At 46.7% G+C, this 14793-nt stretch overlaps 1 gene segment (V, D, J or C); it reads right to left on the reverse strand.

The window, feature by feature from the left end:
- Positions 1–316: 316 nt before the first annotated feature.
- On the reverse strand, positions 317–12803 carry LOC123825914 (the record flags this gene model as incomplete). The annotated part of the segment is given in 3 exon segments: positions 317–496; positions 12314–12627; positions 12702–12803. Coding segments are annotated over 3 exon segments (540 nt in total), but the record flags the coding sequence as incomplete, so codon positions are not given.
- Positions 12804–14793: the final 1990 nt, after the last annotated feature.

A 14793-nucleotide genomic window follows, 5' to 3' on the forward strand; every position in this document is an offset into this window, starting at 1 on the left:
GAAGAATTGGGCCATGTGAGACCCTGATTGGGATAGTCTGCAGTCTGGAAAGAAAGTTGGGCTGTGTGAAAATCAAGGCACTTTTTAAGAATGGTGAGCTTAAACAATAGGCTTTAAAAAAAATGCTTGCAATTTCTTTGTTAGAACTCTCATGAGCATCTGCCTCACCTGGCAGGGGATTTGAGCCATGTGCTCGCACTGCACTCAGGCAGCTTGCAGGGTCACTGATTTGCTCAGCTCACCCTGAGGCTGATTTGAGCCACTTGCCTGCACTTGATTGGGGTTGGCAGCCAGTCAGCTGAGTTGTGCCACTTGCCTGGAGGCTGACAGGTGCTGAGGGCACTGCAGCTGATTCTGGCTGCTCGAGGCACCCCTCAACCCTATGCTGGTTTAAGATGTACACCTGAGCTTGCCTCAGCTGCTCGCCCAGAGGCTGAGTGGTGCAGCACGCAGAGAAGCTCACTGGGGTGGCTTTCCCAGCACTGGGCTCCAGCCACTGTGGGCAGGCAAAGAGAAAGGAGGAGGCACAGCACTCTGCCTTGGTGAAACTGGTGGATTAAAGGTGCAGACCTAGTGCAGATGGACAGTGGGGCCTCAGCAGCTCATGGAGGATTTGGGCTGGAAGCTGGGCAAATGTGAATACCATGTCCCAGACCTGGTCTCCATCCTCACAAAAGTTCAGGAAGTGAAAAAAATGAAGCCCAGTCCCCCTCTTCCTGTGGCATCCAGGAAGATCAGCAGAACTCACTCAAAGGGTTAAAAGTAAGGAGAAGGCTTATTTTTTCTTCTGTGCATCTTTTTTCTTCCCCCAAGTGAGACAATATGACCTGGAGTTTTGAAAGGTCCAGAGACAGATCCAAAGGAAGAGCACAAGGCTACCCCAAAATCTGTGAAACTGAGACAAATTTCACTTGCTATCCCATAGAACTGGTATTTTATTGTTTATTTGTATTACTATTATTTTTACTTGTATTTTATTAATATTTTTAAATTTCACTTATTTTTGTTCCTCTTTCTTTATTTTATTTCTCTGTTTTATGACATTGTTTGACTGTTTTCTCTTATTCTATCTTTCATATTGTGTTTTAATGTCCCTTATTCCACTTCACTTGTGTTCCAGTAACACACTACTCTTGATAGTGTACTTTCTATTCTGGTTATCCAAATCATATATTTCTTGTCATATTATTGCTGTTCCATTGCTATTGTAAATAACTGTTGTTCCATAAAATTGTAAATACAGTAGAGTACCTCTCCCTGAGCTTAGCCCATTTCACTTTATTCCTGAGAATTATTATTGTTCTGGTTAACTCTATTATCTCCCACACTACCCCTACTTTCTTCCTTTACTCTCACTGTATCTCATCATCTAACCTTACACAAGTGCTGTGTTTTCTGGATTGAGCTCACAATCCTTCTCCCCTCTAACAAGACTCTTATCTCTCTTTCACCTTTTATAAAAAGTGGCTAGTTGGGTATAATATCATGGTTATTTTTGAGCTTATCAAAAGAATTTCCTGTCTCCTCTTTACTTGTTGGTACTTTAAATTCCATAGAATATTCTCCCACTGCCTTAATCCAGTTTGATGACCCTTTGCCACTGATCAATACAAGAATAAGTGGGAGCTGCAAACCCCAGTATACCCACTGGATGACAAAACCCACCACCACCACCAACAACAACAAAAAAAAAACTACCAAAAGGTAAAAGCTCAAGTACAACAAGATAGCCCAGACAAACAGAAGAAAGGGAAAACCTAGAGCATCCACACAAGGAGATCAAAGAGAACACACAACTGAATCCCCTAGAATTTCTGCCATAGAAATTCACCCAACAAAGACAGATAGCAAAGTGAAACATCAGGAAGTGCAGAAACAAACAAAAAGAGTCACCTAAAATGGGGAGACAAAAAAAAAGAGCCTGCAATCAAAAGTAATGGAACTTTCCCCACTAAAAGAGCTAAATGAAATGGAAGTAAGCCAACTATCAGATATAGAATTCAAGTAATGGGTTATAAAGATGCTCAGGGAAGTCACTGACAACTACAAGGAACTGAGTGAGAACTACAACAGTATGAAACAGGAAATAGAAACTATAAGCAAAAGCCAGGAAGAAATGAATGATAAAATTTGGAAATAAAAAGCACACTAGAAGGAATTACAAGCAGGTGGGATAAAGCAGAGGACCAAATTAGTGAGCTGGAAGACAAAGTGGAAAGGAACACCCAGGCACAGCAGCAGCATGGAAAAAAAAGTCTAAAAAATATGAAGATGGCTTAAGGGAACTCCAAGATAACATGAAACACAACATTCAAACCATAAGAATACCAGAAGGAGAAGAAAAGGAACAAGAGAGAGAAATCTGATTTGAAAAAAAAAATATGACAAAAATGTCTGAACCTGAAGAGGGGGAAAAAGAGAAAACAGGAAAGTTCAGGAAGCACAGATGCAACAGGGGAGCCCCAAATAGGGATTTGTAATAGGGTCCAGAAGAGCTTGGGGGCAATTGTCTTCACACCACAGGCACACCTGCCCAGAATGTGGGCAGCTCTGGACCATTGTGAGAGGAGCCAGAAATGGGCTGCAGAGGAAGATTATTACTGGGATTTAAATGGAGGCACAGCAGCCATTGGGTGTCTCTCTTTTTGGGACCATACATCTGTTTAGGACTATACTGCTTTGGTGTCTCAGTTGGGACCATGAGGCTTGGGTGAGAGTCAGGACCACAAGGCTTTGGAAGTGCTCCCTTTTACCATGTGGAGGGTGCTGGGAGGACTGTGTGCATTTGTTGGGAACTTTAGTCTGTGTTATTTCAAATTCATAATAAATTAACTTCCTTTTCATTGATATCTGGCATTGAGAGGTGTCTTTCCTCTGGTGGCGGACACAAGGAACTGGGGGATTCCTTGCGGGTAATAGTTTATTGTCTTGGCTGCCCTTGCCTCCCCCCACCCCTTTTGTACTGTAACAGTTTTTGTTGACCACAAATGGACAATAATAATCCTTGGCAGACCAACCCCCTCAGGTGTGAGAGAGTGAGGCTTAGGAGTTTTCCCAGTCTCAAGGATTTCTCTGTACTCCTCCTGAGGGCATCAGCCACCTATCAGGCCTGGAAAGGTGAAAAGGAAATGAAACCGGGAGGGAGCAGAGATGTGAAAGTGTTTAGGTTGAAAACTTGGTTTCTGAGTGTTGTTTTTGTTTTTGTTTTTTTTTGAATAGTTGAGCAGGAATGGTGGGTAATAGATGGGGAAATGGGGAAATAACTGGTCTTTATGCCATTTTTATTATTTTTGCTCTAAACTTTGCTTGCTTTATGGGAACTGTAAGAGTAGTTCTGACCCAGTCCCTAAGTGGAGTCCATTGGGTAGAATCCTAAGGGACTGGGAGAAATTGCTGTGCTAAGTTGACATACAAGATTCCCTTGACTAAGCAGTTAATGGTTTATTATTGTAACACGGTGTGGCCTACTTATGTTTTGGGGGATGAGCTGAGATGGCCAGTGAATGGTTCTTTGAGTTACTGCATCATTTCTAGATTGAAACAGTATTGCGGGCGGTATGGTATGAACTATCGGAAGTGTTACACTATCTTAATGCATTTATAATATTGCACAACAGCTTTGTGCCAGAGACAGGGATGCATGTGATGGTCCAGAAGGGAAAAGTGGTCTCAGAACCCCTCCGTGATAGAACACAGGAAGAGAGAGAGAATAAGGAAATAAACCTCATTAATGCTCTAAACCCAGTCCCTGGGGTTCACAGGCAGGGGGAACTCCAGTGGTGCTGCTGCCTCCCCAAGAGGTGAGGCCCCTCCATGACTCTCCCCTCTTGCAGGTGGGAGACGTCTGCACCACAGATCCGCACCCTCTGTGAGTTGGCTCTGCTCACCATCCCCACCAACAGGTGGGAGGGGTCTCCTTGGCTCCTGAAACCAGAGCAGAAGGGCCCTTGCTATATTTAAAGGTGGGTGTAGCTTGTGTTCTGCCCCTACCCTCACATGTGGGTGGGGCCTGCGCTTTGTCTGTGCCCCTGGCACCCCATCTCCAGTGGGTGGGGGTCGGCTCTGGAGTCCTGCTGCTGCAGCAGCAGGTGGGTGGCACCTTTGAGGCCTCCCTGGCTCCCCAAGCCAGAGTCACCCTGCCACCCTCACAGGTGGGTGGGGCCTGCACATTGCATCTGCAGGGGGCACGCACCCCCAGTTGGTGGGTGGCAGCTTTGCTCTGAAGCCCCACCAGCAGGTGGGAGGGGCCTGCATTTTGTCTCCACCCCATCCCCTGAGGGTGGGGGGCATCTCCACAGGGCTGTTCCCCTTACAGGTGGGAGGGTCCTGGCCCAATCTGCGGTTGTCTGAACTATGCTTGGTTCTGTGAATCCTAAATGGAGACACAGGGAGATGAGACTCCAGGAGAAGAAAGTGATGTGACCACTGACCTCAGGTGAACTGTTCATGTCTCTGGAGAAGAAGGAAGAGGCCATGGCACAAAAATTTAGTTCTACATTCTGGAAAATACAGACTCCCTGTCTGAGACTGTTCAGGCAGCATAGTATAGAATAGTATATGAAATGGAGAAGACAAATACCTTATATGTACAACCCATGGACCTGGACCAGGTTGGGGGGATTCAGGAGGGTGGGGGGATGCAAGGTGGAAGGAGATAACAGGGATAAAAAATGGGACAGTTGCAATAGCATAATCAGTAAAATATACTTTTAGAAATATGCTATTTTAAGTGTTGATCAGTATAATCTATTGTTGATCAATATAATAAATCAAATTACTCTTTCAGTTACTCATCTCATATTCATTTCTCCTTTCTGATAATAGTCTTAATCTCTTTACACCTGCATTAATACTGGCTTATTTGCTGTTGATAGTGTGATTGGGGGTAGAGGTAATTTTTGTGAGTGTGCACTTGTTTCCTGGTCTGTGTGGTTTTGTCCTGGCAGGGTTAGCAAAACTCTACAGAAGATGTGGTGGGTGCAGTGACTCTCAGTCAGCCAGCTGGGGAGAAGCACCCACAAAAGGCTGACAGTGATCAGAAGGGAGAGAGGAGGGGATAAAGGAGGAAAGGCTAAAGGGTTTACAGGAACAATTATAAAGGACATATGGACAACAACAAGGGGGTGGAATTGGGTGAGGGAGGTGGGGAGGGCTGGGGTAGTGGGGAGGGTTGGGGGAAAGGCAGAAAACTGTACTTGAAAAACAATTAAAATTGTAATAAATAAATAACTAAATAAATTTAGCTCTAAAAAAAGAAAAAAATGACCCAACAACAACCAAACCCCAACTACATCTAGAAAGCTAACATAACTGGCAGAAAGGGCACACTAAGAGCATCAGGCTGAGGAGATCAAGGTAATGCACCACTGAATCCCACACATCTCCTACAATAGAAGGTCACAACACACAGTCAAGGAGACAAACCAGATATTTAACAGAAATCAATGCACAGCTGTGTCTTCAGCTCTCAGGCTGCCCAGCTCCATGCCAGCTGTGCTCATGGCTGTGTCTGTGGTCATAGTGACTCTGCCCTGGGAACTCTGTGCATAGATTGCAGCACTATGTTGAGGGTCAACTGGCCCCATTCATACTGCTCTTTTCCTTGGGCCTGTCTTCCCCAGTGCAGAGCATACCTGGTGAAGGTGTGTCCAGAAGCCTTGCAGGAGACCTTCACCAAGGCCACAGGTGTCCTCACTTCAGCAACTGCCTGAACTGGATGCACCTGGGAGTGGACACCTGTGCAGAGTGTTCAGGGGTGGCTGGAAATCTCCTTTCTCTGTCCCCTGGCCCCCTCCTCAACCCAGGAATTGGGATTCTCCTTACCTCTGGCAACTGCCTCCAGGAAGAGGGCTCTCCAGCTCCAGTCCAGGGTGAGGGGCTGTGAAGTCAGCACTTCTGTGGAGGATAGTGTTTGTGAGTGATGCTCAGGGCACAGTCATACCCACATTCAATGTAGTCTACCTCTTCTCATTTGCATATACCTGGAGAAGATTGATTCATAATTGAAGACTTGACTCCACCTGAGAGAAGGTATAGGACACAAGGAAAATGCTTCCAGGGTGTCTGAGGGTCCCAGTCCTACACAGTGTTGTAGGATATGGGTCCCCTGGCAGATCTCTGAGTTCTCTGCTGATACAGCTCCTCCCAACTGAGGAACAAGCTCCCACAGGGCATGCTCCTCATTGTGAACCCACCTTTGAGAGACATGGAGACCTCCTGGACCAATTCTGGGCTTTAATGTCTGAATGTCTTCTTCCTGGATCAGTGTGTCTTCAAATATCCTCCAACCAGTGAGTTTATAAAACCAACTCTGTTCATGGTTCCCTTACAGTTCAGATATAAAGAAGCCCTAGAACCACTGACTCTGGTTCTCATATGTCATGGAGTTTGGTAAAAGCCCTGGTAGAATAGGATATTTACAGTCACCACATGATCAACTCTCCTTTTAAAGGTTTTCATGAAAAGAAAAGGACACAGCCCCTCACAGGAAACTTCTTTCCAGATCACCCCTGCACCTGCTCCTGGGGCAACTGCTCTGAGCTTCTGGATCCCGCACACTCCTAATGTCATCTCTGCACCATGCTGGGGAGGTTCCTGCCAGGGCTCACAGAGCATGAACTTCTCAGCATCGATGGTCCAGAATGAACTGTTGTGCCCTGCCTTCCAGAAACTCCCTCAGAGATACTGTGTGTTTACTTCTCTGGACACAGAGAACAGAGCTTACTAAACCCCAGTGACTCTGGGGAATCCCATAGCCAGGGCTCTGTGAAGCCACCAGGAAGCCCTTTCCCTGGACCTGCCAGATGCATGACACAGACAATGCCCCTGAGCCCTGAAACTCATGAGGGATTTGGGGGCCTCTGATGTCCTCAGGTTCCTTTTGGGGAAGGTCCCATCTGAGTGCCCCTGCATGTGGCCCAAATCCCACTGCACTTCTACTGCTCAGTGAATGACAAGCACATGGTGTGATGATTTTCATGGAATGCACTCCAGGTCCCCCTTCATTGCTGTACCTATCACTTGGGCAGTGCCCCCAGTGGATTCTAAGTCATAGTATGTCTTTCTAGGTGAGGTCATCTCTGTGTGTGATACTCAAGTATATAGTTTATTCTTGGTGCTCCATTCATATGTTTCTCTTCCCCTCTGAGCATACACCCCATGGACCTCAGGCTCCACATCCCACGTGGAGACAGACTCACTGCTCAGTGACCCACAGCTGCACCTCTCAGCCCCTGCAGGAATCACCATCTCCTCCTGCACCTGGGTTTCTTGTTCAACCCTCATGGATTATGCACACTGATCAAGGCATCAGGGATGATAATTCAGACACCATTGGTCATTACTCAGACTGCCTTTCAAAGGAGATATTCTCTAGGGTCAGACATGGAGGAGCAGTGGTGATGTTCCCCATGTGGGCTCCATGTCCTCCAAATCCAGCAGCCCATTAGGCACTGAGTTCTCACTTAGTTCTGGGGACAGGCAAGAGCATCTGCTTCAGTGCTCACTGTCTGGGGAATGTCACAGGTGGCTCCTTTGGAGGAAACACTGACAGAGTTCCCATTGTTTTGGGACCACAGATCTGTGTTGGATTAACAAGCATGTGTCAGTTGAGTGTGACAACACATGTTTTAAGTCACTGCACATCTCTCCCCTATGTGGGTCTTGTTATCATAATACAGTATCAACTGGAACCTGCATCAGGCAAGCATTCTTGCTAAGAATATGTCCACAGTAATCTTATGAATTGAATAAATCTCTATTATTTCAGTAAATGTTCATCATGAGCTTTTCCACAAGAAAATAAGGTGAAGTTGGTTATTATGCAAGATCAAGATGGAGAACATTCATTTGCAAGATCGATCACTGAGAACCTGAATCCTGTGGTGTGTCGTCAGCTTTGTCTGCTGAGGCTGTCTCAGTGAGCTCTGATGCCATGCGGTTCTGCTCTGTCCATCCTCAGTGAACTTTCCTGAGTCTTCATGAGGCTCTGGAATTTTCAATGGGCCTCACAGGTCTAGGGAGCAGGGACTGCTCCCTGTTACATAACACCTTTGCAAATTGATGTGACATTAATTAACATGATCCTCCTGTTTGTTCACTGAACGATATTGAACTTTACATTTATATGGAATTGATGCTCATAGTACAGACTGTGAGATTCCCCAAAGGCCATGAGCTCTGATTTCAGTCAGAAGACACAGGAGAGCTGTTCCTGTCACTCAGCCTGGTCTATAGGGCTGACAACCAGGGTGCCCAGGGAAGAAGAAGACCTCTGTCCCAGCTCTAGAATCCAGCACACAGGGGGGAAGGGGTTAATTTTCCCTCTTCAGTTTGTTTCAGCCAGTACCTTAGTGGAATGAAGGGTGTCTGTTCTCACTGGGGCAAACAGTCTGCTTTTCTGAGCCACCATCTCAAAGGTAAGTTCACCTGTAAACACACTTGGACAAACCCATGTATAACTATCAGCCAAATGTTTGGGCACTTTGTGATCTAGTCAAACTAACACAAAACCAACAGTCACAACAGAGCTATTTAAGGGAAGAGTTCCAAGTAAGAGATAATATGCATCTGCCCAATGCATGTAGATAGAGGTGAACCAACCACTTTAGACTCATTGTGGTGAATGCTTTCTTAGGCACCTACATGTTGAATGTCAGTTGAAGAGGAAGCTCCCTGCCAGAGATGAAGCAAAACCTTAATTAACCTCCTTGTGTTTTGTGTCTGCAGAACCTGTGGGCCCTGAGCGCCCCCTGGTGTTTACAACCCTCCTGCAGGGAGGTTTTTTTTTCCTGAGTTCACACTGACTTCCCTCTCTCTGCCTTTCTCACAGTAATAACAGTGCAGAGTCCTAGGCTCTCAGGCTTTTCATTTGCAGATAGACACTGCTTTTAGAATAATCTCCTGAGATGTTGAATCTGCCTTTTACAGACACAGCATATTCTGTTGTGTGATTTTTAGCTTTGTTTCTAATAAAACCTATCCACTCCAGTCCCTTTCATGGAGCCTGGAGGATCCAGTTTATATAGGAGTCACTGAATGAGAATCCAGAACCTTTGCAGGAGAGTCTCAGAGACCCTCCAGGCTGCCTCAGGCACCCACCAGACTCCACCAACTGCACCTCATATTGGACACCTGCGTACAAGAGATTTTTTCTTTGTTTTTAAAAATAATCCATTTTTTATTCTTTATAAGATTTTATTTATTTATTTTTAGAGAGGGAAGGGAGGGAGAGAGAGAGAGAGAGAGAGAGAGAGAGAGAGAGAGAGAGAGAGAGAGAGAGAGAGAGAGAGAGAGAGAGAGAGACATCAATGTGCGGTTGCCTGGGGGCCATGGCCTGCAACATAGGCATGTGTCCTGACTGGGAATCGAACCTGCGATGCTTTGGTTCACAGCCCACGCTCAATCCACTGAGCTATGCCAGCCAGGGCACAAGAGATTTTCATTAATAGTGGACACACATGCACATGCACACAGAATGCCCCAGTCTGTCTGTAATGTTACTACATAAAAGCATCAGAGCAAGTGCCCAGCTCAGCTCAAACTTTATGGTGGTTTTTCTGGGTTAACTTGCTGCAGTAAATGCAAACTACTGAGACCCAGGGGCTTGAGCTGCTCTCCCTGAGGTGCAGGGACAGCACCTAGTTTTGGTTTATCTGTAAGTGGTGATGCCCATTTCATGCACTGCTCCCTTTAGTGTCAATAAGTCAAGTGCCTGGGTGATGGTCCCCACTTGACTAGAGGGGAAAGCACACTCATTGTGACAGTGGAGGATTTGATGAGGGACTGGTTAGTCTGCATGCTGCAGAGATATTCTTGTTGTTGCTAATTTCTAACTTTAGTCATTTTAACACAATTTAATCTAAGGCAACATTCCTCATGCACAGTGTTTCATGCTATTCACCTCTGAATAAATTCCATGTGTGACCTTGTCCATGTGTCAACACACATAGAGAGGCTCATCCCCATCATCACCCTCCTTGGCTGAGGTCAGTGGGCACTGCAAGGGCTGCTCTCTTGTTCTTTCAAGACAGAATCTCTGCCCACTTTTCATCTGTGTCCTGAGAATCCATCATCATGGAGAAAGAGAGTGGGAAGAGGGGGGAATCATGTGCAGAGAATTTTACCTGCTCTGGACACTTTCTGCTCTCACTTTCTTCCCCTCCCCTCCCCCAAGGGCTTACTGACTGTCACCTCAAATGCCCAATGTGCACACAGCACAGCAGTCACTATTCTGTAAGGTGCTGCTATGATCCAAATGTCACATGTCATTCTTATATACAGTCTCTGGGAAGATTGAAAACTTGACATGATTAGTTAAACTGATAAAACCTAAGTGAACACTGAACCCATTTTCCAAAGCTCCTTCTGAGTGAGTTTAATGTGATGCCTTCAAGATCACATCAGCCATGGCCCTGTGACACGGTGACAAGGAGGACCATGTATTTATGGATTTTACCTCCATTGGGACCTGGATTTTGTCCCATGCTGATATGGTAAATAATAAAACTGTTTATGGATTATACACACTTCTAATGATGCCTTCCTGGTACATCTGTTTAGGAGCCTCCCATGACCTTCACCAAAGAAATTTTGTCTGTGGAAGAAAACAACTGAGAAAACTTACCCTTGAACATCACTGGAATGACACTCATGCTCTACTTTTCACAACAAATACAGCAGTGAAACCGCAGGGAGTCAGCCCTTGTGGTCATGTTACACTACAACACTAATCTGTTCTGGGTGCTGTAACAAAGTACCAACAAGAGAAATTTATTTCTCACAGACCTGGATGTGAAAAATCCAGGAATACATGCTGGCATTTTTGATGACTGGTAAGAACACCTCCCTAGTGGCGGCTGGCTGTGATCTCAGAGGGTGGATGGGGCAAGGCAGTTTCCTCAATCTTCTATTATAAAAGTCCTCATCCTGTTCAAGAGAGCTCCACCCCAGGACTGCTATTTGTCCCAAGGTCCCTCCTCCTAACACCATCACATGGGCCACAGGTTTTAACATGGGAGTATGTGAGCAACACAAACAGCAACCATAGCAACAACAAATGAATCAAATCATGATCCCACCCAGTTGCAAAGCTTCTCCAGCAGACCTCCCCAAACTGAGGATGTGCATTATCCTGTAGAAGCTTCTCATCTTTGGAAGCAGAAACATGAAGCAAGTCCTTCAGAACAAGCTGAAGGCCCTGCAGGGTGGACAGGTTCCACCCTAGAAATTGAACTAAGACTTCCATATAATTTATTATTGTTCCCCTTATTGCTTATATATAACCATTATCCTCATTTTCTATGAACTAAATTTGTTTTATACCCATAATTGTCGGTAGCTCTGTGTTCTCATTCATGTTTCCTAGGTGTTGGATGGAAAACAGTCAGGGTTCAGTGTTTGAGGTGTGATGCTGACATGTTAAGATTCACCCACCTCTCCCCCCACCCCACAAACACGTGGTAGTGAAAGAGGGGGTTCTCCATAGTTTGCTGCAGGTAGGAGGTTGAAACCACACAAACCCCTCCTGTGAGCAGGGCCCTCCTCCAGCTTCTCAGGGATGAACAATAAAACCTGAGCCACTTCTTCCCTGACCTGATCCAATCATTCCTGACTTACTGAAAAGTCTGCCCTGCTCTCAACAGACTCCTCAATGAAGTGACAAACTTTTTCATAGTCCCTCTGTGTGGGAGACACCCTAGACATCCACACCAAGGAATAGTGGGGGGCTCACTACCTCTGCATGATGTCCACTGCTGTTGGGGTCATGGACAAGGAGTCAGGTCAATGAACGTCCCCACCAAAGATTTGCGTCCTTGATGTTGGATTCATACACCTCTGGTGCCTGCTGTCCAGCATGCATGTGTCCTTCTGCTGACCGGCTTGGACTCTGAGCTTTGTGGGGTTCCTGTGCTCTCAGATCCTGCAAAGCCTCTGGTTGGATTCAGCTGATGAAGTTCAGGAGGTTTGGTCATTCATTAGGATGGGAGGAAGCAAATGCATGTGACTCTCTGACTTGGGGCATGTGAGAATGTTTTCCTCCTACGACAACAAGCCTCTGTAACTCAGACACTGAAGAGGTCAGAGCAGAAGCACGAAGGGAGAGAGGCTCCCAGGGGGAAACTGTTGTGTGGAGAGTCAACCCCACACCTGCCAGGAAAGCAGCCCTTAAACTGCATCTGCAGCTGCTCCCAGGCTGATGACTGTGCTCAATGTGCCCTCAGCACCCCCTGGTGTCCTGAGCATCCCCTGCAGCCCAGCCCTCTTGTCTTTTTCAGGGAGGTTTATGCCTGGGCTCACCCTGACTTCCCCTCACTGTGTCTCTGGTACAGTAATACACGGCCGTGTCTTCAGTTTTCAGGTTGGTCATTTTAAGAGAGACTGTGTTGGTAGGGTTGTCTCTGGAGATGGTGAATCTTCCCTGAACTGATGGAGCATACCACTGCTTTGTTCCAGATGGGTGACTAACTCCTGCCACCCACTCCAGCCCCTTCCCTGGAGCCTGGCGGACCCAGTTCATGCTGTAGTCAGTGAAGGTGAATCCAGAGGCTTTGCAGGACAGGCTGAGAGACCCTCCGGGCTGCACCAAGCCTCCCCCAGACTCCACCAGCTGAACTTCGCACAGGACACCTGCAAACAGAGAAACAGACTGAGAACAGCCCCTGAGGATCAGTCTCAGCTGATTCTGATGCAAAGGGACGCACCTTTGACAGCGATGAGGAGGGAAGCCCAGAGGAGTGCAGACCCCATGGTGTGGACACTGAGGATGGACTCACACGGGAGGGCTCCTCACAGGGCTGTGCAGGTGCAGGAGATGAGCTGGTTTTCATGACTTGGGGAGGGGCCACATTTGCATGTCTTTCCCCTGTGGTCATGTCTGAACTGTCAGCAAGGCTCCTCCTCCCTGTCTTGGATGCTGGTGGGGGATCAGGTGGACAAGGATGTCTGTTCCTGGACTCAGAGGCCCTCTGCAGGTCTGAGTATTCCAGTTCTCTGTCCATGGTTGCCAATAAAACCACTCAGGGGATGTCCTGAGGGAGAACTGCAGTGGCAATAGTGTCACCTAGTGGTGGGTTTGAGCTACACAGTTTGATGACACTGGTCTGTACCAGCATCCTACAAGGCCCACTGTCTGCCACATGGCAGTCACCCCTGGCACGTTTGAAATGGTGGCAGCTCTGATCCCTCTCCTTTCTCATCCACAGGCAACTCTCTGCAAGGACACCCTCAGTCTAAAGACCCATACAGTGGGGGTGAACGTGAGGGACATACACCTTCCTCAGTGCCTGGAACACAGACTCTCAGTGCCAGGTCCTCAGCTCTCAGGTAGATGATGCCTGTCACCTGATCTGCTGTCCACACTCACACATCCTGTTGTCCCTCATGTGACACACCAGGGACTTTGTGACTCTGAGGTGGGGCCCCTTCATGGCAGTTGTCAGTAGAGCAGCAGAGTGAATGCTGAGCACAGGGGGAAAGTCACTCTCCACAGATGGATGTTCCCTGCCCAGGAACCAGGCCCCTTAACACAGCCCCTGGGAGCTGCCCTCCTGAGACCCTGGGTCCCTGACTTGCAGGGCGGTGCCTGAGGTCACATCAGTAAGTGCAGTGGAGAGAACAGCACAGCTCTGTCCTCCTCACACTGGCACATGGATGATGTGGCCTCACTTGTTGTGTTTCTTTCTGAAAAATAGATTTTGGATTGAGTGACAAATCAATGTGTGAACTCCAAAAAAAGGACACCAGCTCTGTTAGATATTTTCACCACTGATATTAACAGCATTACCCACCTTGGAGGCAGAATGGTCTCTGTGAGGCCTCGCCTCTGGTTAGACAAGGAACACCTGCTGCAGGCCTGATATGCCACACCTGGGACAGGTCACCCACCATCACCCCAGTGCCCTCCTCACTGCACTGAGTGATTTAGGTCTATTTGGTTTACTCATTTATTTTTTAATTATTTTATTTTTGTTCAAGTACACTTGTCAGCATTTAGCCCCCACTTACCCCCACCAGAGCCACCCCAACTTCCCTCCCCTGCTTCCACCCCCTTGGTTTTGTCCATGTGTCCTTTATAGATGTCCCTGCAAACCCTTCCCCTTCCTCCACCTGGATTATCTCCTCCCACCTCCCCTCTGGTTACTATCAGTTTGTACTTAATTTCAATCTTTCTCCTTAGATTTCACTTGCTTATTTGTTTTGTTGAGTAGATTTCACTCAAAACTGAGATCATATGGTATCCATCCCTCACCACCTGGCTCATTTCACTTAGCATAATGCTCTCCAGTTCCATCCATGCTGTCCCAAAGGGTAGGAGCTGCTTCTTTTTTATTCTGCTACATAGTATTCCATCATGTATATGTACCTTTGATTTTTGATCCATTAATTTATTGATGGGCACTCAGGTTATTTCCAGTACTTGGGTCTTGTAATCATGCTGCTATGAACATTGGGGGTGCATAGGTTCTTTTGGATTGGTGTTTCAGGGTTCTTAGGATATAATATCAGCAGTGGAATTGCCAGGTCAAAAGGCAGTTCCATTTTTAGTTTTCTGAGGAAATTCCATACTGTTGTCCACAGTGGCTGCACCAGTCTGCATTCCCACCAACAGTGCACTAGGGTTTCCTTTTCTCCACATCCTCTCCAACACTTGTTGTTTGTTGATTTGTTTATGATGGCTATTCTCACAGTGTGAGGTGGTATCTCATTGTGCTTTCAATTTGCATCTGTCTGATGGCTAGAGATGCTGAGCATCTTTTCACATGTCTATGGGTCCTCTGTATGTTCTCCTGGGGA

Source organism: Phyllostomus hastatus, unplaced genomic scaffold, assembly GCF_019186645.2.
Source record: "Phyllostomus hastatus isolate PE091 unplaced genomic scaffold, TTU_PhHast_1.1 phas_contig_742, whole genome shotgun sequence".
Taxonomy (NCBI): Eukaryota; Metazoa; Chordata; class Mammalia; order Chiroptera; family Phyllostomidae; genus Phyllostomus; species Phyllostomus hastatus.